This window comes from Nicotiana sylvestris, chromosome 10 (genome assembly GCF_000393655.2).
Source record: "Nicotiana sylvestris chromosome 10, ASM39365v2, whole genome shotgun sequence".
NCBI classification, from domain to species: Eukaryota; Viridiplantae; Streptophyta; class Magnoliopsida; order Solanales; family Solanaceae; genus Nicotiana; species Nicotiana sylvestris.
Window position 1 is genome coordinate 85,150,923 of NC_091066.1, and position 27,491 is coordinate 85,178,413.

Genomic DNA, 27,491 nt, shown 5'->3' on the forward strand with positions numbered 1-27,491 from the left:
GATAATAGATGGCCTGCTCCTTTCTTCCCGTTTCATCATGCTGCCTCAGAACACAACCGAAAGCTCCATCTAATACTGCAAGGTAGAGTAATAGAGGTCTACCCGGCTCGGGCAGGACCAAAACTAGCAGTGTTGGCAGGTATTCCTTGATTCTATTGAAGGCTTTCTGACAATCATCAATCCATTTGGTAGTAGCGTCCTTCTTCAACATCTTAAAGATTGGCTCACAAATGACAGTGGATTGAGTTATGAACCGGCTGATGTAGTTAAGCCTTCCCAAGAAACTTATAACTTCTTTCTTGTTCTTCAGTGGTGGCAATTCTTGGGTGGCTTTGACCTTTGACAGATCCAGTTCTATTCCTTGATGACTCACAATAAACTCGAGTAGTTTTCCGGCAGGAACCTCGAATGCATATTTGGTGGGATTCAGCTTCAAGTTGTACCTTCTTAATCTGTTGAAAAACTTCCTTAGATCTTCCATGTGGTCAGTGGCTCTCTTGGATTTGACGATGACATCGTCTACATACACCTCGATCTCTTTGTGTATCATGTCATGGAAAATAGTAGTCATGGCCCTCATGTAGGTGTCCCTAGCATTCTTTAACCCGAACGGCATCATATTGTAACAATACATCCCCCACGGTGTAATGAAAGTCGTTTTCTCTGCGTCTTCCTCATCCATCCATATCTAATGATACCCAGCAAAACAATCAATAAACGACTGCAGTTCATGCTTGGCGTAGTTATCAATTAGAATGTGTATGTTCGGCAAGGGGAAGTCATCTTTCGGACTGGCCCGGTTGGGATCCGAAACTGATGGATGAGAAACTGAAATGCTTTGATAAATTTTTATAATTGTTTTGAACATTGGAGCTCTTATTTCAATAAAAAATGCGGAAAGAAAGTTAATTAGCAAAAAAATAAATATAATGCATGGTGCTTTGTTCAGCCTTGCTACCTTGAAGCTTTCCGGGTCCTGGTGGTTCTGATGGACCAATTATTGAGGCATGCCCCTCGGCTCACAGCTTGTATAGAAGGGCTTTCCTCCCCCTCCTCCTCGAAAATGACACAACAATCCATATTATCATCTTCCAAAAACAAATTCCTTATCGCCGCCAGTGCTTCCTCTTCTCCCGACCCATATATGATATTGGCGGGCTGGAAAGTCTATTCCAAGCAAGGTATTGGATGCTCCAGTGGGTAGTAGGCACTGCGCCATAGTGGCAACCAGTGGTTGAATTCCTCCCAAGTGTATTCATATCCCAACCCGAAAGTGGTTTCGTGTTTCTTCAACTTGATAGGCTTAACGATTCCTTGGAGATTCTTGCCAAGTCCCCTGCCAGGTTCGTATCCGCACCAATTCAGTATACTTTTAGTTTTGCTATCCCACCATTTGTCCTTGTCCACGGCATTAACTCGCTCAATGTGATGGTAGGTTTCTCTGCCTATCTTCCTTCTTCCTCCGATTGCTGGGATGGTCTGGCAACTGTATATGGGATTGCTACCGTCGCCGTGAATAATTACCTCTTGGTGATTCCACTCGAATTTCATTGCTTGATGTAGGGTTGATGCCACAGCTCCAGTGGAATGGATACAGGGTCGTCTTAATAGCAAGTTGTAAAATGCTGGGATGTCTATCACTTGAAAATCAACGTCGAACCAAGTCGGTCCCATTTGCAGACACAAACTGATTTCCCCAATAGTGGACCTTTAGAATCCATCAAAAGCTTTGACATTGATGGTTCCATCCTTGATCTCATGCATGCTCTTTCCCAGTGTTCTGAGAGTCACCAATGGAAAAATATTGAGGCTGGACCCTCCGTCAATCAGGACTCTGGTGATGAAATGATCTTCACACTGCACAGTAATGTGCAAGGCCTTGTTGTGGCTTAGCCCTTTAGGCGGCAGCTCATCTTCGTGGAAAGTGATTTTGTGACTCTCCAATACTTGCCCCACCATGTTTGTCATTTCTCCTCCAGTTATGTTGTTGGGTACATATGCCTCGCTCCGCACCTTCAATAAGGCATTCTTATGTGCGTCAGAGCTTTGTAGCAGAGCCAAGATAGAGATCTGGGCTGGCGTTTTGTTCAACTGATCAATGACTGAATACTCTTTGGCTTGTATCTTCCTCTAGAGATCATCAGGCCCGATTTTAGTGACGGTTGGTCGTCCAGAGTCCTGCTTACTGGACTCGGCTAGGTGTTTTAGGGTATAAACCCTGCCGGTTCTTGTCGTACCCTATGCTGCAATTGCTTCTCTAGATTTGGTTTTCCCTTTCCTTCTCGTCTCAACGGTGTAATCCCATGGTATGGCCTTTGGGTGGAACGGTGTTACGGTTGTCATGGCCACCGGGATGGGTACCTTTGCCTTGGATGGTAAAATAGCCACTTCGAATGGTACAGGTGTCTTTGGAGACCCAAACTCGACCTCAATAGGTCCTGGCGTCTTTGCAGAAGACGGTGCTTCGAATTCAAGTGGTATGGACATGTCTACTTCAGTATTTTTAGAAGGCTAGATCTGGACCACAATCGGATTAAGTGTAACCATTGGTTCTTTTGGCTCATCACCTTCAGCGATCAATCCGATCGACCCTTTGGGGTCCCAATCGTCCTCTATCTCAATTATGTGAATGCCCCCACCCTTGTGGTTAGGTAGAGGGTTGTTGCGGACATTCGGAGCTGGCTCATTTGCTATGATGATCTTGTTGTCAATCAAAGCTTGGATCTTATCCTTCAGAGAGCGGCACTCACAATGGTATGCCCTTTCATGCTGGAATGGTATGCACAGATTTTGTTGGGTTGACCCATTGGGAGGGGTTTTCGGGGTTTATGGCAGGGATAGGGGTGATGTAACCAGTAGCTTTGAGCCTTTCATACAGTTGGTCGATAGGTTTGGCAATGGCGGTATACTGTTTGGGGGGTCTGCGGTCGAAGTTTGGTCGGGGTCTAGGAAAGTTTTGGCGGGTGGGATGTGGTTGATAGTGAGAGGGTTGAGTATTGTAGGCTTGATAGACATGTGCGGGACGGGAATATCTGGTCGAAGTGAGCTGATATGTGGGAGGTGGAGGTGATTGGTAAGTAGGTGGTAGAGCTTGGTAGGAGGGTGAGGGTGTTTGGTAATTTGGGGTAGGTTATATTGTGAGTGGAGGTATTGGGTAGGTTTGGTATTCAATTGGGGATTTTGTTCTTTGTTCAACCATCACGGCGCTCACGTCCCTTTTCTTGGACGTGCCACCAGACTGTAGAGCCTTGTTGGTGGCCTGCAAAGCTTCAAAGTTAGTGACCATACCACTTTTGATACCTTCCTCGATCCTTTCCCCTAGCTTGATGATGTCGGAAAATTTCTGGCTTTCAATCAGCATTAACCTTTCATAGTACTGTGGGTCTTGAGCTCAGACGAAAAACTTGTTCATTTGTTCTTCTTCTAAAGCCGGTCTGACCTTAGAGGCTTCTAATCTCTAACGAGTAGCATACTCGTAGAATGTCTCCGAGGGTTTCTTTTTTAAGTTCTGGATGTAGAACATGCCTGGTGTATTTTCGCATTGAACCTTAACCTGTCCATAAAATCAGACGACATACTTACCCAATTTGACCACTTCCTAGGGTCTTGGTTTATGTACCAAGACAAAACATCTCCTTTCAGACTTCTCATAAAGAGTTTCATGCAAATCTTTTCATCCCTTCCTACTCCAACCAGCTTATCGTAGTGCATCCTCAAATGGACTCTAGGATCCCCTATGCCATCAAACATCTCGAACTTAGGAGGTTTGTACCCCTCAGGAAGTTCGACATGTGGCTGAATGCAAAGGTCCTCGTAATTCAGTCACTTAATCCCCTTGCTTCCTTCAACACCCTGAACTCTGCTAGTCAGCTTCTTGAGTTCTGCGGCCAGATTCCTGATAAGAGAGTCAGACTCCGGTGTGCTTGAAATAGGTTGAGTATAGTGTGTTGTGGTTTCCACATAGATGGGGGTGTTGTGGAGATGATCATTTGTGGAGTTTAGTGGTTCAGGGATGAGTAGTAGGGTGTTGTCTGAAGTGTGGCATGTGTTGCAGTGGTGATGGGGAGTGGGTTGGTTTTGTGGTTTCGGGATGCTTTGTGGAGGTGTGGGGTTTTGATTGTTGGCAAAGTTGACATTTAGGGTAGTGAGGGAAAATGGCAAATTCTCCAAGTTCCGAACTTGGTCCAGTTCTTCCTGAAACTTCAATAACTTCTGTTCGAGATGGGAGGCACTTTCCTTGGAAACCTGAATACCCCGAGGAACCTCTACCCTTTCAACTGAGTTCTCCTTTCTGATGTTCCTCAAATCTTCCATCTTTCCCTTGTTCGTGTTTCTGATAGGACTCGGAGGAGGAGGAGGTGGAGGGCCCTTAGATCTTGTGGAGTATGATGACGATGCCAGAGTTCACGAATTAACCTTTGGGGAGGGGAATAAACAAAAGGTAAAAAACAAAAAAGGTAGCAAGTTAGTGCGGATTAGGACAAGAAAACGTTGCAATATTTAACACATAGTTTAAGAATATAAATCGTGTCCTAATTTGGGAGTCTCGTTATGCCCGAGGTAGGCCTAGCGACAAGTTGATTTAGAGAACTTATAATGCTAAATGCCTCATTTTATTGATAAAAATAAGATGAGTCCCAAAACGACACTAAAATAGCAGAAAAATAAAATGACACTGATGACTGTTGGCCTTATTACATTTTTAAAGCAAAAGAAAAGACTCCTAACTACTTGGTCCCAGAAGGACCTTCCCCAGACTCGGCATCTTTAGCTCCATCGAACAGTTTTACCAGCTCACGCAGTCCCAGCAGCAAATAGGCTCTAGCCAAGTGTCCTTTTTCGCTTCCCTCAGCATTCTGGCAGTTTTCAATCCTCTAGATGAACTTTCTTTCCAATTCCAATAAACCCCGCTCCAAATACCCTAGTCGCTTGTTGGCGCTGACAGCCATATCTTTTTATTCTTCAATCAACTTTTGATGGGCTTCTTGAATCTCTCGGTGCTCACTTTCGCATTCCCGTATCCTCTTGCGTAATTGGTTGTACTTGACCTGTGCTTCAGCCTTTTCATCGATGATCATGTGACCTCGAACAAACCCAGGTTGGCCCAGACCATTGTGATTATCCTCCATCCATCCCGAATAGTATGGGGTGCAGCCAACATGGTATCTGTCTGGCTAGATAGTATCTCTTCCCATGATGATCTTGCAATGCCACATATGCTGAGCTTGGCACTTATAAGGACCGTTATCAGCTTGGAAATCAACCCGGAAGTGACTCATCTTGTCGACCCTTGGTATAACCTGCTTCCTACCAGCCTGTCTCATGATCCGGAGGGGGACATAAGGGTAAGTCCTCTTAAGCCGATTAGTATCAGAAACGGCGCGTCCCTGGATCGGGCGATGAACTCGTCAGTAGGGAACCATTCGAACATCCATTGTATTTGATCCTCAGTCAGATTTTCAAACAGCTCCACCCATCCTTTGGCATCTTCTGGCTGAGCGAACATGTCGGGCATATAGTTCATTCGCCTTTGTTGATAGAAGGCTATATGATTGTCCCAGTCTCTCCTCTAAATCTCTTACCGATATTCACTCCTTTGGAGATGCTCCATGAGCTAGAGCTGGAGTAGCAAGTTGCAGCCTTCGAAGTGTGGGGCTCCTTGTTGACACTTTTCCAAGGCTTGGTACATTTCTGCAACGATCACGGGCACTATGCTAAAGGGTTGCCCACCAATTCCCTCCATTAAGGTTTTAGTGACCATAGCTAGCCTGGTGTGAATCCTTTCTTTCTTCATAGGAAACACTATCATCCCCAAGAAGCAGAACATAAAGACAAAGACCCTTCTGTGGATATGCCCAATGAGGTGAGGGCGAATTCATCTGGATAAGTGCGGTAGGACTTACTATGGTCGTACCTTTCGTACAGATAGTCGAAAGGAATGTAGGAATCCTTTAAATAGGTCAAGTCTGTATTTTTTTAGGCCCATCATTTTGAGAAAACCCCTACCCTTGCGATTTTCTGGCATAAGTAAATCCAGAGTCTCCCACGGAATACCAGCTAATCCTCCTATTTCCTCGAGCAAAGGTGTTATCTCAATCTCCCCGAAGCGAAACATAGACCTATCATAGTCCCAGAACAGAGTAGCAGCTTCTATGATTTTGTTGTTGGGTTGGACCTCCAGGAGAGAAGGCAAATTTCCTAGGTATTTTCGGACAAGATCCTGATCACTGGAGTGAAGATCCTCCCACCGGTTTAGCAACCTTGGGTGAATGTTGGTGACCATGCCAAATCTGGGGACTTCGTGCCTTATTTCTGCAAACCAAAGTGTTAGACCCTTACCCTGCCAGACTCGATCATTTAAACCAATAATTAGCATAATAATCATTTAGTTCTCTAAATAAATGCACAAAATATGGTAACGTCCGTTTGGGTTCCCAGGGAACCCAGTGGACTTTGGACAAGACTATCTTAAAGAGTCATTATGTGGACAACATAACTGACTCAGCTAGGTTTTGACAGTGATGCATGCACAATTGAACAGAGTAGGGTTTCTATAGGGTATTAGACTGGTACCCTTGAGCGGACAACTCAATAGGGAAAGGCACGGAACCATCGAATACACCGTTGATCGACTGGTTTTACCGCAAATACGCTTTTGCCAAATTTAAGGGGTAATGATATCGGAAGGGCGCAACCACTCATTATAAGCGTTGCTATGGTATTTTGTTTGGCATGAGTGGAATATGATGTTGAATATGCAGTTACAAGAATGAAACAAGTTGTCATGTATTTGCACGTTCATAAAGTAATGATTACAATAATTTCTCATAATTACAACAGTATTGAAGGAAAGCAGTAAAAGAACGCATTAGAGAAAAGAAACAAAGAGCCAAGTCAGTTTCGTAATAAAAGAGAAATAAAGACATTAAATAAAGGCAATAAAGAAGCAGTAAAGTCACAAATAACATGAAATGGTAAAAGCCTAAAGAACAAAATCCCCAGCAGAGTCGCCATGCTGTCGCGCCCCCTTTTTCTCGCGAAATCGGGCTTGTGACATTTGGGAGGACAACTAGTTCCCTCTTGGGAATTGGGTTTTGGAACTTGAAAAGTCGCCACCTAATGATTAAGTGCATTAGGACACTAAGAAGGGTTTGAGTTTGAAGAACCAGAGTTTGGGTAAGGGCTAGAAATTATCTCGAGGGAAGGTGTTAGGCACCCCTCAAGATCCACTAGTGTAGTTCCCGGCCATGTTACAATTGTGACTTCACATAATCAACCAAGCAATTAAGGGCTCAAATAGAGGGGCTTGCATATAATATGGCAAATAAATTGAAAATGTTTGAGGAACAACAAAGAGGGCAGAAATGTATGAAAGATTTAAGCAATTCTAAAGAAAGCAGATAAGGACAGGTAAAGGGAGGGGGTCCTAGGTTTATGGTTAATATGGATCACATCAATGCAATACCCGGCAATCGCTCCTCATAAGAGGGGTTGCACGTGGTATTAGCGCACCGGTCATCATATCTATATCTGCCCTTCCCACCCCATTAAGGTAGTACAACGCAGAATGGTGTCGTTACTTATTGCATGCTAGTACCCACCCCAATCCTATCAGTCCCGGAGGCATTTGGGACTACTAGTCCTAGCGGGAAGGGAAATTTGGCTTTTTAGAGTTTTAAAAGAATAAAATTCTAGGGCGACAATAAAAAAATATAGGGCAAGTATGGGAATAACACATAACAGTTTAAAGGGCTGAAACAGGCCTCCTCATTTAAAGAGACAAATTGGCTAGCATGCCTTACAAGTACTGGTTATGGTCTGAAATCAAATTAAGGCTTGGGATAGGCTGATTCATCACATATTTCTCAGATGAGAAGTCTTAATTAGCCTTCCCTGGTTGTAATTAGAAGTGCAGAATCCTATTGTCAGGATCTCTATATGAAATGCAGAAGTAAAACAGGCTGTGATTTCAGGAATAAATACCTAAGATCATGATGTCTACCTGTATGCATACATAAGTGACCCTCCCCTTTTCACTAGAACCCCATAAGTTCTTACAACATATTACAGACCAGAATGAATTAAGAAAAAGGTAAAATTACATCAGAAATTAAGCTACAACCAAGGAGCCTAATTCAGACGTAAGGTCCAACAATATGAGATGAACCAACTTCTAGGAACAGATTTCCAAAGCCTTCTCTTATTTGGGATGTGTCAAAGTTCCCTAAGAACCTCGAGTGGATTCCGGGCAGTGCTTACAACCCAACTATATTGCAAAATTAAGATAGTGCAGTGTGGAAATGCCAGCCCTTAGATGTCCAAGTTCAGAGGGAACTCAAGGTCCCAAAGCAAGGCTCATAAGAGGGCAGAACTTAGAATCTAAGAGAGAGAGTGTAAGTTCACAAAGGGGGAAAATCAGGGAAAGCCATGGCAGGCTGGTGGTCATGCCCAGCAATCAGGAGTGCTGGCACACCCCTGACTAGCCTATTAGCCTCATTTTGAGAGTTGGGATTCATTGAGGATCAGGTTCAGGCCTAAGCAGCAATTTAGATGTTGCCAGGCCATGAACCTTAACTCAAACACATAGAAGGTAGTGGGGTATAGGGAGTTCATAACAAACAGCAGATGCAAAGAGAGAGTAGCATATTCAATACATAACATGAACAACAAATAGACAGGAATGTAGCAACTGTAAAATAAACACATAGGGATGGTGCTGAAATCAAAATTAAGGCATACTAGTTTCAGGGAAACAAATAAGTGAAAGCTAAAGTCTTGTAAACCAAATTGCAAGCAATCAGTACAAAAGTTCTCAGAAGAGAGTAGAGTATTGAAAGAGTATTGAAATTGAAAGGTGTGTGCGCAAAGTATTGAATTTGAAGTGCTGAACTGAAGGTTCAAGGTGTATAAGTGCAGAAGGGTCGTGCCCCTTTTATAGTGCAGAAAACAAGTAAGAAAAGGTAAGGGAATAGTTTGCAATCAATCACACAGAATCTTCCTTCAATTAAGGGATTCTGATTTCAAACGGGTAGAAGACAATTAAGGAAAGAATTGGATTAAAATCTTTTCCAAAGTAGTACAAGAAGGGCAAATACATAGAAACCATTTAAGGAAAGGGTTTGATAGCAACACGGTTTATGCAAATAAGGAAAGGCGATCAATCAACAGCCAGTAAAAATAATAAATTGAGTTTTGGTATGAATGAATCCAACCGGAAAAGGAAAAGAAAGGTTTAATTAAAGAAAATCAGTAACAATCAATCGAACCTTATTAAAAAAGGAATTCTGAATCAATCACAAATTGGCAAAACCTTTTTTGAAGGAAGAATTCTTCATATATAAAGCATACAGACATGTCAAACAAGAAAGAACTGTCATGCTAATTAGGAAGATCTACTATACAAAAGTTCAGAGCCATAAACAAAGAAATTCAAGTTCAGTACATAGACTCAAAACGAGTCTGAGAAAGCCCAGAGTTCCAAAGTAGAACCCTAGTCCGAACACCAGATAAAAACTCGCCCAAAAACCCCAAATCCTAGGGTTTCCAACTCGAATAAGATACAAAGAGGAGGAGACAAGTAATTGAAACATGCTCAGGAATCTCTTTCAGAGACTTATGAGAAAAACAAGCAGATACAATAACAAGTTCGAGGCAAACATAGTGAAGAAACTGATTTGAAGCACAAAGAACATATTTTAAGAAGAATCTAGAACTTAAACAGGTTCAGAAGAGAAAAGAGGCAGCATAGCACTTAAGAGAACATAAAGAACATGTTTTAAGAAGAATCTAGAACTTAAACAGGTTCAGAAGAGAAAAGAGGCAGCATAGCACTTAAGAGAACAATCAAAGAACTCGAACAAAATCCAGAAGAAGGCAAATAAAAACTAAGAGCTTAGTAGAAAATACAGTAAAGGGACACAGGGTTAAGTGAACACATAAGATAAACGTGTGAAAGCATGATATAGGGACCAATAGGAGAAAGAACGGAGCATAGTAGAAGAATATGCATAATAAAGCAAACATATGAACTTAGGAGAAGGCCATGCGAGGTAGAAAAGAGAACATAAAAACATAGCATAGGCAGATTCACACAAAGAAAAGAAGAAGAGGAGTCAGAAAACATTTTAAAACTTTTCAGAAACCCTAAATCGAAGAGAAACAAATTTTGAAAGAGAAGATTGGGGAAAGCGTTTTAAAACTCCAGTAGAACACAGATATAGCATGGATCTAAGAAAACAACCAGAAAAAAACCTTGAATAGCTAGGGTTTCAGAGAAACCCTAGAAATGAGAAAGGCTTGGAAGAAGGTCCGATCTCGAGTCAGAGAGGTCAGAAAAAGCTTCTAGTGCTTGAATATGCCGGAGCATGGCCGGAGAAGCCATAGATCTACAGATCTGAGTAGGATCTAAAGAGAACCATCAGATTTGGGCTTCAAATCATCGAAAAGCTTAGGTTTAATGGTGAGAGAGGGTGGGTACAGGCCATCCATGGCCTGAGAAGCCATGGATTCCGGTGAAGTAACGGTTGAAAAGGGTGGAGGTCGACTAGGGTTCCGAAGAACCTTTGAGAGAGTTTGAGAGACGAAGGGATTCAAATGCGGCCAGTTAGGTGAAAGTGATTAGGATTAGGGGTGTTTGGTAAATTAAAAAGGAAAGGGGGAATTATGGCCGTTGATCAAAATAATCAACGACCTGGATCAAAAAAGGAAACCGGGCGGGTTTTTTAATTGGGTCATGGGTCGGGTAAAAGATGAAATTGGGCCGGTCTACCTGGGGGTTAGGATTGGGTTAATTTGAGGGCTAAAATTGAAATGTAAATAGGCTATAATTGAAATGAAATAAGGCTAAATGTTAAATGGCCAGTTTTCCCCTTTTATTTTATAAAAACGGTAAAAAATAATTTTAAAAGCAAATTAAAAGTACTGAGCCAGTTAATAATACACAAATATTAATTTAAAAATACTGGAACAAATTTTTCAATTATAAAATGCTATTAATCTTAAAGTAGGCTATAATTGCAATTGTATGCAATTTAGTCTTTTAAATACCAAATAAATTTGTAAAATTATCTTAACTATATTTTAGTATAAATATGGGAATAAAATTAATTATTCACCAAAATTGATGATTTTGAAAATAATTATGGATTTTGTACTGCTAAAATAGATAGTAATTTGATTTTAAAAACTCTTCAAAAGATTGGAAAAATACTGGAACACTTGGGTATGCTTATGTATGCATGTATATGCTATTTTGAAAGTATTTTGTGTATAAAAAATACATAGGGAAAAATTGGGTATCAACATTGACTCGTTCGAGGACGAACATTTGTTTAAGAGGGGGAAGATGTGATGACCCGGCTAGTCGTCTCATGAGTTACCGCTCCATTTCCCCCATTTATACTTCTTATTGCTATATTTATCGGTTCTATATGTGATCGGGTTGGTTGGCTCGGGTTCAAAAAGGTTTTGAGAAGGTTTGAGACACTTAGTTTTTTTGAGGAAACTTAAGTTGGAAAAGTCAACCGGATGTTGACTTATGTGTTAGAGGGATCGGATGTGAATTTTGATGGTTTGGATAGCTTTGGGAGGTGATTTGGGACTTAGGAGCATGATCGGAATGTGTTTTGGAGGTCCGGAGTAGATTTAGGCTTGAATTGGCGAAATTGGATTTTTGGCATTTTTCTGTTGGTAGGTGAGATTTTGATATAGGGCTCGGAATGGAATTCCGAGAGTTGCAGTAGCTCCGTGGTGTCATTTGGGATATGTGTGCAAAATTTCAGGTCATTCGGACATGGTTTGGTGTACTTTTTGATCAAAAGCATAATTCGGAAGTTTTTTGGAAACTTAGGCTTGAATCCGATGTGTTTTGGTTGATTCGATGTTGTTTGAGGTGATTTGAAGATTGGTACAAGTTTGGATAGTGGTATAGGACTTGTTGGTTCTTTTTGTCGAGGTCCCGGGGGACTCAGGGTGATTTCGGATAGTTGACGGAGAGTTTGGGAATTTGGTAAAGCTGCAAATTTTTCTGATCTATTGTTTCCACACCTGCGGATTGGGGGCCGTAGGTGCGAAGCTGCAGATGTGGGAAGCCAGTCGCAAAAGTGGAAGAGAGTAGGAAGGCAAGGACCGCAAAAGCGGTTGAGGAGCCGCACCTGCGATGGCGCAGGTGCGGGCAATGCATCGCATATGCAATTTTGGCCGCTTAAGTGAGAACTGCAGAAGCGGTTCAAGGATCGCAAAAGCGGTACCGTGGAAGTGGTAGAAGGGGCCTTAGATGCGAAATGCCTGGGCCAGAAGGTATAAATTATTTCCTTCGCGATTTTTAAGCTATTCCACCATTTCTAAGTCGGTTTTTGGACGATTTGAAGAAGGGTTTCAAGGGGATTTCATTGAGGTAAGGATTTTAGACCAAAAACTCGTTCCTATGGTATTATTTCACAGATTAGAGATATAAATAATGGAATTTAAGGGTTAAAATTGGGGAAACTAGGGCTTGGTATTAGAGACATAGACTTGGGGATTTGAGGGACCATTTGTGGTTGAATTTTGGTACTTTTGATATGTATGAACTCGTGGGGAGATAAGATATCTATTGATGTAAATTTTATCGAATTTTGAGATGTGGGTCCGGGGGTCGAGTTTTGGTAATATTGGGATTTATGCTATAAATTGATTATTTTCGCTTGGGCTTCGTTCTCTTAGCATATTTTGACGTCGTGATTCTAATTTTCGATAGATTCGACGCGAGTTGAGGCCGATTCGAGGGGCAAAGGCATTGCGGGCTAGAGTTTGGATCGGATTAAGGTGAGTAATGATTGTAAATATTGTCCTGAGGATATGAAACCCCGGATTGCACGTCGTTGTGCTATATTGAGGTGACACACACGCTAGATGACGAGCGTGGGGTCATGCACTGTTGGGAATTGTGACTTAGTCCATCCCGAATGATTGTTTTACCGCGTATTTTACTAAAAACTGTTTGATATCATCATGTTTTGGGCTGAATGCCATATTTGGGCCTCGTGCCAACTATTTGAACCTTTAGGGGATTTTTACTGATATTTCCTCACTGTTTTAACTTTATACTTGAACTCAGTCATGCTATATTCTACTATTTTCATAACTCAGTCATGTTTACTCTGCTTTAACACTTAAAATGATATTTTAAATGATATTTTGGACTGAGCATCATGTTTTTACTGTTGCCCGAGTGGCTTTGTGAGATTCTAATTGAGTAAGGACGATGACATATATTGTGAGGAAACACTAGTTATGATTATGAGGCCGAGGGCCTGAGATTTGTATGCCACAAGGTGGCTTGTTGATATGAGGCTGAGAGCTTATGTGACTATGCCACGAGATGGCTTGATATTGCGCTTGGGCCGTAAGGGGCCCCTCCAGGAGTCTGCATACCTCTAGTGAGTGCGAGTACCTATTGTGATATGAGATAGAGCCCGAGGGGCTGGTATTGTTCCATGTGTTGCCCGAGGGACTAATTCTATTGGTATTGTGCCCGAGGGGTGGTTCTTTATGTGCTTACCTTTTCTAGTTGCCTGTCTTTTACTTGCTTAACTGTTTAAAAAGGCATTTTAAGAAGCTTAAACTGAACTAAAGTAACTTTGCATATTTTCACTATTCCATTACTTTTACTGGTGTTTACTGCTTCCTTATAGCCTGAAATGTGCCTTACGTGATTTCTTATTTCTCAATCTTCATTTATTATTATTACTCACTGAGTTGGAGTACTCACTTTACTCCATGCACCCCGTGTGCAGATTCAGGCGCTGCAGATCCTGCTTGCGAGGGTTGAGAGCTCCCGGCAAATTTCGGAGTTCACGAGGTAGCTGCTCGGTGTTTGCACCCCCGTGTTCCTCCCCATATCTCATTTCTTTTCTCTTATTAGTGTTTTCTAATAATTTGAGTAGACTCTTGCAGACTTGTAGTATTATTATAGATGCTCTTGACTGGTGATACCCCGATGCCAGGCTGTGTTGGTTTTAAATTCCGCAAATTGTACTGTTCACTAATTATTTTGGAGATTTTATCATGTTATAGACTTAATACTTATTATTTTAATTGCTTAAAATGAAGTGAGAATGTATCGGCTGGCCTTGTCTTCATAAGAGGCGCCATCACGACCGAGTCCAGGTTTAGGGTCGTGACATTATCATTATTCTATCTTCATAACTCTCACCTCATTATCTTCATAACCTATATTTTTAATAATCTCAATAACTCTCATGTCTTTTATATCGATAAACCCCAAATATTTAATATGTAAATTTATGACAGTTTGTATTTATCTTTTGTCATTTATTTGTTTTAAAAATTTTATTTTCGTAACTCACACCTCTTTAACTTTCACTCTTTATAATATCTATAACTCCTATGCTTTTTATAACCCCCAAATATGTAATTTAAAAATTTAAGATACCTTATGATATTCCTCTACTTTTGCCTATATAAATTCATAACTTTTATTTCATGAGATCCCTACCCAAGGTTAACCATTTTCATTCCATACCTGAAATAGTAATGGTGTTATATTTGTCGCAGTATTAGATTCATGTTTGAAGAAGGATCTTGAATGATAATCGGTTTGTGAGAGAGGGTATCAACAATAGCTCGAGAAACTAACCACTAATTCTATATTTCTTTTTCATTTTATTTTCTTATGATTAAGGTTCCAAAAAGGATGTGCATTGTATTTCTTCTTTTTCTTCTACTTTCTCTCTGACTTGGAGAAATGGTGTGTAACGATCCGACTGGTAGTTTTACTTTTTAGAATCTCGTTGCCCTAAATAAGACTTTTCGTACTTGCTTTTATTGATTTATAACTTGCGAGGATGGTTGGTTTGGGATTTGGAAAAGTTTGGGTTGAAATCGGAGCACTTGGCTCCTTAAGATTGGCTTAAAAGGCCAAGTTTGACTTCAGCAAAAATTTTGAGTAAACGACCTCGGAATCAGGATTTGATGGTTCTAATAGGTTCGTATGATGATTTTGGATTTGGGTGTATGTCCGGATTGGATTTTGGATGACCCAGAAGCGTTTTAGCGCATAATAGTAAAAGTTGGTTCTTGAAGGTTTTAGAAGTTCTATAAATTTGGTTTGGAACGCATTTTGGTAATATCGATGTCCAAACAAAATTTTGAGATCAGTAATAGTTCCGTAATGTCATTTAAGAATTGCACGCAAAATTTGGTGTCAATCCGAGTAGTATAAGTACGTTTCGGCTCGTTGAAAGTAAATTGAAGAACTTGAAGTTCTTAAGTTTGATTCATTGGTTTTAGGTGGAGATTCTTAGTTTTTGATGTTATTTCGGTGTTCCGATCACGCGAGCAAGTTTGTATGATATTTTCAGACTTGTGTGAGTATTCGGTGTAGAGCCTCGAGGGATCGGGTGAGTTTCAGACGTGTGTTGGGAGTGAAAACACTCTAGTTTTCTGGTATTTCTGGGCATGTGTTGCAGGTCTCGCAGGATTTGTTCGCATTTGCGAGGAAGGCTTCGCAATTGCGAAGAATCCTGAGTTGGGCAATGATCGCATTTGCGACACTTTGATTGCATTTGCGAACACAGCAGAGTCCGCATTTGCAACCCTTTTGTCGCATTTGTGACCCTTGCAGAGGGAGCCCAGGTTCGCATTTGCGTTGATTTTGTTGCAATTGCGAACTTCGCATTTGCGAACCCGATGGCCTGGACACAGCTTTTAAAAAAATGAGACTTAGGCCATTTATTTCATTTCACTTCTACATTTGGGCGATTTGGGAGCTTCCAAAGAGGGAATTTCAACCTAGCATTGTGAGGTAAGTTATTTCTACTTAATGTGAGTTTAATACTTGGGTTTTGGGTAGATTAACACATAAAGATTAGTGAAAATTATGAGATTAGAGTAAAATTTAGGGTTTTGATAAAAACAAGATCTAACCACAAAATTTGTTATGGGATGGAGTAAAAATCATATATTCTTGATCCTTAGGTTATAGATAACAAGTTTCTTCAAAATAAATTGGAATCTGGGCACGTGGGCCCGGGGATGAATTTTAGAATCCTTTCATTTAGGGTTGGGAAATTACTTTAATAGTTAGAATTTGAACTCTTGAGCTCGTATTGACTAGCTCTTACCCTGTTTGATTAGTTTTGGATCGTTCGGCTCGAATTGAGGGTTTTGAGCACATTCTTGAATTTGGAAGTAAGCTTTGGAGCAATGTGAGTCTTCTTTCTAATCTCGTAAGAGGAAAATAAACCCCTAGGTGAATTAAATAAATATATGTGACTATATATGGGGGCATACGTATGTACGTGATGACGAGAGTCCGTGCGTAGCTACTATTATGCTAATTGTCTGGGTAGTTTACGACACATATCATGCTATACATGCAATGCTTTGGTTTTGGATTGCTATTGAGATCACTTAGGACATGCTAGGAAATTATAAATTAATATAAATGAAGGTACGCACTTACTTGAGAACTTGTATGAATTTATTTAATCATAAATGAGCAATGTGTGCTTACTTAATAATAATTGCTATTTGTGGATCGGGCCGATCGCCTCGGTAGAAATAGATGCATCTATGGTTGCCATTTGACCCTTTGGCAGTGCACAATTATTAGTATGTTGTACCGGGTCGTACGATCTCGGCACAATGTGTGCATGTTACTTATGTGGAATTCATCTCTGATTTACTCTGTTTAAATGCTTTGAAATGCAAATTATTATATGACATGATTGAAATTGATATATCCTTTCTCCTTGATTCTAAGACTGTCATTATATTCATGCTATCCATGCTTACCGTAAACCTTAAATATTATTGATATTGACCTTAGTAAGTGTCAAGTTGACCCCTCGTCACTACTTCTTCGAGGTTAGACTGGATACTCGCTGGGTACATGTTGTTTATGTACTAATACTACGCTTCTGTATTTAACTGCACAGGATCTGAGGTAGGTGCATCTAGTTACCCCTCCGACGCGCGTTCCTGATTCCTGATCGAGATCTCACGGTGAACTGCCCCTTCTAAGCCGTTCAACAGCATACCAGAGTTCTCTTCTTTTGTTGTTGTTATGTATTGTCTATTCTATTTCAGGCAGTAGGATTGTGGTATTTTGTACATTTTACTAGTTGCCCTAGTACTTGTGACACTAGTTCCTGGCACACACTATAAACTATTATTTTGGGATGTATTTATATTATTACAAACTTGTTAATTATCGACTATTTAAAAGCTTAAATATTAAGAAAATACTGGGGACGTATTGGTAAAATAATGAGAACCCATTAGTTGAATTAGGGTTGTCTTGCCTGACAACGGTGTCGGGCGCCATCACAACCTACAACGGAATTTGGGTCGTGACATGGTGTATCTATGTAATTTGTTTTAAGAAAAATGTAAGACTCATGAATCAATAGCATGTTCTTTCTGATGTTAATGTATTTTGAATGTATACTAAAGATCAAAATATATATAAATACATATATCGTTGAATAGCTCTAAAAGAATTTTAAGGAATATGCCAACTTGGAACACTCAGGAAATAACATTGCTAAAATAAAAATTTGGTAGTTGATTTCCGCTAAAGGAAGTGAAAAAAGCAAGAACCATAAAAAATAAATCATGAAGGAATTCATGGAATTAGGTCAGATCGGATCTTTTTTTTCTATTTACATTTCAAATATATTAAGCAAAACCATCTTCAAGGACTATGAAGGACAAGAATTATGTTTACAAGTCTCTCAAAAGAGATGATCACATCTAAAAAATCTTTTTCTCTATAAAATCATTGTATTTTTCAAGATAGAAACGGCCAACGGTCCAAGCAGGTGCAACTTCTTTTTTATTTTTAGACTATTGTTTCGTCATGTTCAAATTTCTTTGTTTGTATTTTAATTTTTTTTATTTGTATTATAATTTTACATTCTTTTTCATATAAAGAGAAACATCCAAACAAGATTATTTTTTAAAAAAAACTTAGATATTGTAGGCATCTAAATCCATTGGGCTAGCCCATTTAATTGGCTAAAGTAATGAGCCCACTTCATTAGGCCCAAAATGTCATCCTCCTAGAGGCCCAATTTGGTGCCACGTGTCAAATGACGTGGCGTGCCAAGTCAAATGGAAGAGCCAATAGGATCATGCCACGTGTCAAAATGACAAGGCATGTCAAGTCACATTAAAAGACCAATGAAATCGTGCAACATGTGCAAGTGACATGTTCTGGCCAATCAAATGCGGTCATATCACACTTCAATTTGATTGGTCGGAAAGAGTTTATTCTTATCACAACTCCTCCCTTCCACAACTATAAATAGGGATCTTCATAACTCAGAAAAGACACCAGAAGTTATAACAAGAAGCAAGAGAGAGCTCGTGGATCAAACGCTATAAATTCCTCCACAAGTTTCAAGCTTCAAGCAATCAAGTTCAAGTTCGAATAAATCAAGTTCAAGCTCAAGAACAAAGGCCAAATCGATTTCAAGTCCAAGCAATCAAGCTTAAGCTCAAGAACAAGATCATTCGTGGAAACACCTACATATTCAAGATCAAGCTCAAAGGCCCTTGAATTTATTTATTGTTTAAAAGAAGAATCAGAGGATTCATAGAGATTGTAACACTCAAATATTCGAAATCAAATCCTACGATTGTTGCGATATTTTTCGATCTTGATTTTATTTTCTTGACGCAAATTTATTGTCCACAAATTCTGACACGCCCAGTGGGACAATCTCTACCTCTCATCTCAACTTTTCAATCACCAAAGTTCTAAGAATATTGAAATAGCTTCAAAGAAATCAACTCCGGTTCAACTTCTACCAAGGCTGCTAACTCCAGGTTCTATGCTGATGTGGAAAGCATCCTCGATGTCAAATTTGAAAGCTTCAGACCAGTTACGAGGAGCAAAGCAATCTCTTTAGGACAACAAGCACCCCAAGTGTCGTCCGCATCAACCCCTATTTTCGAATCTTCATCCTCAAAAGGAGCAAGATATACCACAAACGCACCTGAAGGAGGAAGCGATGTTGCTAAAAGATCAAGAAAACTCTTGCTCTACTTGACCTCTCCGGATCCAAGCACTCTGTTGTGAAGGAAGAGGATGATGCTTCAAGTAATGGATCCTTCCCACTTACACCACATAGCGCGAGCCAATCAAGGATCAATCTGTGTGAAAATCAATGCTACTCTCCATCGTCCACGACAATCATGCAAGCCATGGTATCAAACACTTCATCTATGGAGGAGCAATTAGCAAACTTGAAGAAGCAATCGCTGGCGTGACCAAATGCATGCAAAATTAAGAGGCTAGAATTGACAAGCTAACAGACAGGGTGGGAATCTTGATGGAAGAAGAATCCACCCATGCACCTGACAAACTCCCAGAAGTTTAAGAGATTGATGCTCCCCCACGATAAGTTGCATCCACTAAGGAAATTCCAGTCTCTTCGGAAGGGATGATTCCAATCAATCAACTAAAGGAGTTCATTGAAGGGACTATAATAAACAAATATGAAGTCGCTTCTAACTCCTCTTTTACCTACGCAAAGCTGTTCACTTCAAGGATCGATATGTTTAAGATGCCTGCTAGCTATACCCCTCCAAAATTTCAACAGTTTGATGGCAAAGGAAATCCAAAGCAACACGTGGCGCACTTCATTGAGACATGCAACAATGCTAGGACTTATGGAGATCACTTCATCAAGCAGTTTGTCCGCTCATTAAAAGGAAATGCCTTTGATTAGTACATGGACCTCGAGGCTGGATCTGTTGATAGCTGGGATCAACTAGAGCAAGAATTCCTCAATCGCTTTTATAGCACGAGACATACTATGAGTATGATAGAACTTACAAATACTCATCAACGAAAGGGTGAACAAGTTATCGACTTTATCAATCAATGGAGCAATGTAAGCCTCAACTGCAAAGATAGGCTTAGTGAAGCTTCGGGCACAGAAATGTGCATCTAAAGCATGCATTGGGGGCTATGCTATATCTTGCAAGGTATCAAGCCTGACACATTTGAAGAATTTGTGACTCGTGCCCATGACATGGAGTTGAGCATGGCCTCCGCTGGAAATGAAAGGTTGCCTATTTATGAGCCTCGAAAAGGGAACGACAAGCAAGAAGTCAAGAAATGGAGCAACTTTGTACCCAAATTTGAAGACAAAGAAGCTATGAATGTCAACACATCACCTGTGAAGTTCACAACGAAGTGAGCAAGAAGCAGAGTATGACTTTCACTTCTTGTCAAGATAAGCCAAGTGGAAAGTTGACTCTAAAAGAAATGCAAGAGAAAGAGTACCCATTTCTGGATTCTGATGTGCCAACTATTTTTGAAGAACTCCTCGAGTTAAATCTCATTGAGCTTTCAGAGATGAAGCCACCAAATGAAGGTGGGAAAACAAATGACCCAAATTACTGCAAATACCATCGACTTGTGAGCCACCCTCTGGAGATGTGCTTTGTCTTCAAGGACAAAGTTATAGACTTGGCTCGTAAAAAGAAGATCGTGCTTGAAGATGAGAAAGAAAGCGCAAACCAAGTCTCTATCACCTTTGGCTCATTCAGTCCCGATGAATTATGTGGTTTTAAAGAAAGTAAAGATGAAGAATTACAGGAGTACGACAAAGTTGAAGTCAATCAAGCTAATGATGATGAAGGTTGGTCGTTAGTGACTCGTCGTAGGCACCACAAAAGGAGATCACGAAAAGAATCAGTAGAACAACCAACAAGGAAAATGATGGGAAAAGACCAAGGATATGGAATCCGGTTAAGCACTTAAAAAAAAAAAAGCAAAAGTGGAGGTGCACCACTCTCAAAAGCCACGAAATTCAGTGACCTTGGAGGAGTTTTTACCAAGTTGGTTTTGCACGAAGATTTCCCATGGGGATATCGATGCCTCTTATTGCCATGCTGACGAAGGGGAGGAAAAGAGTGATGACCTACCGTTGGCACCATCTTCGGAAAAGTTCATCGAGTCCAATCAAGAAGTTAATGCTTGTGAGGAAAAAGTCACGTTCACAAATGACATCTTCTGCTAGGTGATACTCTTCATAACCGCCCATTGTACCTTATTATCTATATGCGTGATGAAAGGGTAAATCAAATTTTGGTTGATGGAGGATCCTCAGTGAATATTTTGCCAATTCGCACTGTGAAAGAGCTTGGAATTCCCATGAACGAACTCTTAGAAAGTCGTGTAATGATCCAAGGATTCAACCAAAGGGGCAAAGAGCCATAGGCACGATCAGGCATGAAAAGCAAGAATGACGATCCCATAACTAAAAAAGATGAGGTGACTATTGTTAAAGCCAAAGCTGTTACTGATGAGGTATATGCCTACGCGAATAAATCTCACAAAGGGGATATTGCATCTTATGGAAAGAAAGTAAGTCTCGCGCTCCAATATGTCCCTAAAAGGAAGAAAGACGAGGGCGAATCATCTAATCTCTAAACTAACACGCTAAAGGAGTTAACTCTTCTGATAAAACGAATTGAGGCATTAAAGTTGTCCTCAAAGCCTCTTGCAAGATTTGTAGCCCAAAATTATTTGCAGAATGTGTCACTCCCTACAAAGAGAATAGATGAAGGTTTTGAACCTAACGCTTACAAGCTATTTACAAAAGCTGGATATAATCCTAATGAGCCATAAAAGTTAGAAAAGCTCCCATCAGAAGCTGCAACAAGGCAACCACATGAAGGTTTGGGATACAAGCAACCATCACCAGTGTTCATCTCAATAAGAAGGCCAGTAGCAATTATATCACAATAGAAGACGAATCTGCCGCTTTTAACAAGCCTTCTGTCTTTGATAGACTTGGAAAATCACCTGTGAGGATCTTCGTGTTTGAAAGATTAGGTCCATTAAAGAAGGGGAACAAGTTCCAGAGAAATTTTCAAAGCATAAGAACACCCACTTCGCCTAAAATCCAGAAGATCTCTAAGGATTTCCAAAGTTTGGTTCCTTCTAGAATGAGGCAACAAAAAAAACTTATGGTTTCATGTAAAGAAAAACTGAAGGTAAAGACATATATTGTGGTCTACACTAAGGAACGTGACGAAGATGAAGAAAGTGTGGGTTATCCGTATCATGTTACTGTACAAGGTGAGAATCGTGTTCCATCTTCAATGGAGGATGCAGAATTAGAGGATGTTTTACCGTGTTATCACATATCCTTCAACGATGGAGACCCTCAAGAAGATGAAGATGTGAAAGATGTTCCACCTGAACTTGAAGAAGGAGTTAAGACGACAATTGATTCCTTAAAAGAAGTTAACCTTGGCACCGACGAAGAACCAAAACCCACCTACCTAGTGCTTTACTAGAAGTTGATGAAGAGAGCACTTATATTGAGTTACTCAAGGAGTTCATGGATGCCTTTGATTGGAGTTACAAAGAGATGCTTGGCTTGGACCCGAAAGTAGAAATCCATCACATTGCAGTCAAACATGGCACTCGCCCTATTAAACAAGCTCAAAGGCATTTTAGGCCGGACTTGGTTCCCTTGATTGAAACCAAAGTTAGCAAACTCATCGAAGCTGGCTTTATTTGTGAAGTTAAATATCCAACATGAGTTTCAAGTATTATCCCTGTAAGGAAGAAAAATGGCCAGGTTCGAGTGTGCGTTGACTTTATGGATCTTAACAATGCATGTCCGAAAGATGAATTCCCGCTTCTCATTACAGAACTGATGATCGATGTTACTACTTTGTAGAGGCAATATCATTTATGGACGGTTCATCAAGCTATAACCAAATTCGCATGGCGCCAAAAGATGAAGAGCTTACTGCATTCCGTACCCCCAAGGGTATTTATTGTTAAAAGGTAAAGCCTTTTGGCTTGAAGAATGCTGGTGCTACCAAAGAGCTATGCAAAATATCTTTGATGACTTTCTCCACAAGAATGTCGAATGCTATATTGATAACTTGGTGGTAAAATCAAGAAAGAAAAGTGACCACTTGAAAGTAGGGCTGTTCATTCGGATCGGATATCCGAAATTCGAACCGATCCATTCAATTTTGAATTTCGGATTTCGGATTGGATCGGATTTCAGATTATGTTTATTAAAATTTTGGATTTCGGATTGGTATATTTTAATCCAATCCAATCCGAAATTCAAAATTTTTAGGACATGTATAAATACTACACTTTAATTTACATCAACCTCAAAGTTATTACCTTTACCATTGCTAGATTTAACTATATTGGCACCATAGTACTCTCATAATTGCATAAACATGAATTTTTCTTAATGTATTGCCTCTTTTACAAAGAAAATATACATATTAGTTTAACTTTGAGGCATAATAATACGATCTGATATCCAATCCGATCCAAACTTTAAAATCCGATCTGATCCGATATAATTCGGATCAGATTCAGATTGCATTTTCTAGAATCCGAAATCCGAAATTCAAATCCAAAATATGTTAAATCCGATCCGATCCGATCCGTGCACAACCCTACTTGAAAGACTTGAGAATGGTCTTTGAGTTGCTCCGGAGATACCAACTTAGCATGAATCCATTAAAATGCGCCTTTGGAGTTACCTCCGGAAAGTTCCTGGGTTTCATTGTACGACATCGAGGGATTGAAAAAGATCAAGCCAAAGTAGATGCAATCTTGAAAATGCCTAAGCCCCGCAATATTCATGAATTGAAAAGTCTATAAGAAAGCTAGCATGCCTTAGGAGATTCATCTCAAACCTATCTGGGAGGTGCCAACCGTTTAGTCACCTTATGAAGAAAGATGTCCCTTTCAAATGGGACCAAACATGTGGCAATGTCGTTAAGAGCATTAAATCCTACTTGATGAAGCCTCCGGTTTTGGCAACCCCTATACTTGAAAAACCATTGATACTATACATTTCAGCATAAGAAAGGTCTGTTGGAGCGTTGTTGGCCCAAGAAAATAGTGAAGGGAAAGAAAACTCCCTTTACTACTTAATCAGGATGATGACACTAAATGAGCTGAATTATTCGCCAATTGGAAAGTTATGTTTGGTGCTAGTTTTCTCAATCCAAAAGTTGAAGTACTACTTTCAAGCTCATGTTTTCGTTTGTTTCTAGAGAAAATCCCATCAAGTTCGTGATGTCAAAACCTGTCCTTAGTGATCAACTAGCAAGGTGGTACCTCCAATTTCAACAATTTGAAATCGTGTACATCCCTCCAAAGGCTATAAACGGAGAAGCGTTAGCAGACTTCTTAGCAGATCACCCTATACCTGATGATTGGGAGCTAACTGACAAACTACCTGATGAGGACGCAATGGTCGTTGAAGTTCAACTTCCATGGAAAATGTACTTTGATGGTGCTGCGCATCGTGGAGGAGATGGTGTCAGTGTAGTATTTGTCACTTCCCAAGGTGAAGTCTTGCCCTACTCTTTCACCTTAACATAATTCTGTTTCAACAATGTTGCTGAGTATCAAGCATTAATACTTGGGCTTGAAATGGTCGTTGATATAAAGCAATTGCAATTGCAAGTCTTTGGTAACTCCCAGTTAGTGGTCAATCAACTTTTAGGTAGTTACGATGTCAAGAAGCCTGAACTATGTCCATATCATAATTACGCTAAAAAATTAATAGGGTGACTCGGTGATATGACTATTCAGCATGTGCCAAGGAAACAAAATAAGAAGGCTAATGTTTTAGCTGTCCTAGCTTCATCGTTAATCCTGCTTGATCAAGCACTTGTTACTGTCTGCCAAAAAATAGGTAGTACCGCCGCCAAATGAGGTTGAAGGTGAAAAAAATAAACTCAAGCATCCTGTCGTTGTTTCTGAAGTTGAGAAAGAAGAATGGCGACAACCCATTATCAACTACTTATGCTATGGGATACTTGTAGAAATTTCGCGGAGAAGGACTGAAATCCGTCGTCGTACACCTCGCTTCCTTTATTACAAAGATACCTTGTACAGAAGATCATTCGAGGGAGTACCCTTGGATGCTTTGGGGAAGAAGACGCACTCCATGCTTTGCAAGAAACGCATTCTGGGATATGTGGGTACACCAGTCTGGACCAAAACTCCACTTCCATATAAAAAGGATGGGATATTATTGGCCAACGATGGTAAAAGATTGCTTGAACTACGCTTGAAGATGGAAGGCTTGTCAATTCCATGCAAATTTTATTCATCAACCTCATGAAGTGTTGCACCTGACTATTGCATCCTGGCAATTTGATGCTTGGGGATTGGATGTTGTTGGACCACTGCCAAAGTCCTCTGGTGGGCACTATACATCTTGGCTGCAAATGACTACTTCTCAAATGGGTTGAAGTTGTTGCTCTTAAGGAAGTAAAGAAGGAAAATGTTGAAAGTTTCATCCGAGTAAACATTATTTATCGCTTTGGCATTCCACATTACATAATAACGGATAATGGAAAGTCATTCCATAATATATTGATGAACAAGATTTGTGATCTCTTTGGCTTCAAGCAACGCAACTCTTCGATGTACAATGTTGCCGCCAATGGTCTAGCTGAGGCATTCAATAAAACTCTATGCAACTTGTTAAAGGAAGTCATCTTCAAATCCAAACGGGATTGGAATGACCGTATGGAAGAAGCTCTATGGGCATATAGGACGACTCACCGCACGCCAACACAAGCTACTCCTTATTCACTCGTTTATGGAGTCGAAGCCGTCTTGCCACTTGAGCATCAAATACCTTCATTATGTCTGGCTATTCAAGAAGGGATCACTGATGAAGAAAATGCTCGACTTCGATTAGCAGAGTTGGAGGCTCTTGATGAGAAGAGGTTGGAAGTTCAACAAAGTATTGAATGTTATCAGGCTCGATTGTCTTGCGCCTTTAATAAAAGAGTTTGCCCGAGATCCTTTAACGTAGGAGATCAAGTCCTTGTCGTACGAAGACCCATAATTATTTCCCATAAACCTGTAGGGAATTTCACTTCAAAATGGGATGAGTCATACGTCATACAAGAAGCTTACTCAAGTGGGGCTTACAAGTTGGTTGATGCAGATGGCATGAGAATCGGTCCTATAAATGGCAAGTTTTTAAAATAAGTATTATCCTTGAAGTTGCAACGCTCCTTGACGCATGAGCCTAAACTGCATGTTCCTACACTCCTGGCCCGCATGAGTCTAAACTGTGTACGACCCAAAAAAAGAGTCCGCTAGGTCGAAAATCTCGAAAGAGACGGCCTAGGCAAAAGTTAGGACGTAAAAAAAATTCTACCCATTATGAACTACGGTATGACTTGATCCTTTTCACCGAGGTACATAGGAAGCTTAGAGTTTTATTCTGAGTTCAGACGCATAAGTTCAAAAGATATATAAACCCAATCGTTGTCCGGATGAAGTATGATGGAATGTAATCCATTCAATCGGCACTTGAAAATCGAGCTGAGATACCATTCTTCTGTTAAACTTTGGATTCCATTTGATTTAAAAGGGGCAAGCCGCTAGGGTAAATTGGTGACTTCAATAAAATGATTAATATCTTTTAGGATGTTTCCAAGCATTTGCATTGAAGTCCGGGGATTTGCTTTGCCTTCATGTTCGTCAAACCTTCAAGTTTTTGGTGTACCTTCACGACATTGCAAATTTAGTGAGATTTGAACCCAAGATATTTGGTGAGAATGAAGCTCTTGAATTTTAATTTCTGACAATTAAAAAGGTCTTACAATCTCGAGGCTTCCATACCAAGATACAAAATTTTTTTGGTGAAGTCGCGCTAATTTGGAACTGTCGGCATATCAGAATCCAAAGTCGACTTCGAACTATCATCTGAAATTATACTTAAGGCATTAAATTTTACATGTTCGATATGTTTTAGATTTTGAAGTTTATTTTCCAATAGATTAAGTGGTTCATGATTTCGACGTTCCTACTTCAAGATACAAAACCTTCGGCGAAGTCGCGCAAATCAGAAATTGTCGGTGTGTCAGAATTTAGTATTGACTTCAAAATATTATCTGAATGTATCCTTAAGGCATGAAATCTTGCATTTTGGATATGTTATAGATTTGGAACTTAAGTTTCCAGTAGATCAAACGGTTCGTGATTTTGATATTCCTACAGTAAGATACAAAAGTTTTGGTGAAGTCGTGCAAATCTGAAACAGTCGTCGCGTCAAAATTTAATATAGATTTCGGACTATTATCTGAAACTATCCTCAAGGCGCTAAATTTTGCATTTTGGATATGTTATATATTTACAAATTAAGGTTTTAAAAAAATCAAACGGTTCATGATTTTGACTTTTCTATAATTTTTTTGGTGAGACTACGCAAATCTTAAATTTTCAACGTGGTGGAATCTAAAGTTGGGTTCAAAAATATTATCTGGGGCGATTCTGAAGGTGTTTGATTCTAAAAATATTTTAAATATTGAAGTCTAATTTTTGAGAAATCAAACAGTTCATTATTTGGACTCTCCCACGACAAAATATGAATCTTTTGTTACAAGCGCGTAAAGCTGAAAATTATGCGACTAAGATAAAATTCGGACAATGTAAAGCAAAAGAGAAG

The 27,491-nt window shown here is 40.0% G+C and overlaps 1 protein-coding gene across 1 annotated transcript; it reads left to right on the plus strand.

Annotated features, from left to right (window-relative positions):
- The first annotated feature begins 24,088 nt into the window (after positions 1–24,088).
- Positions 24,089–26,621, plus strand: LOC138879628 (uncharacterized). The gene is made up of 5 exons (XM_070159246.1): positions 24,089–24,340; positions 24,714–25,068; positions 25,278–25,553; positions 25,695–26,009; positions 26,470–26,621. The coding sequence occupies exons 1-5, from the start codon at positions 24,089–24,091 to the stop codon at positions 26,619–26,621; spliced, it is 1,350 nt and encodes a 449-aa protein (XP_070015347.1).
- Positions 26,622–27,491: the final 870 nt, after the last annotated feature.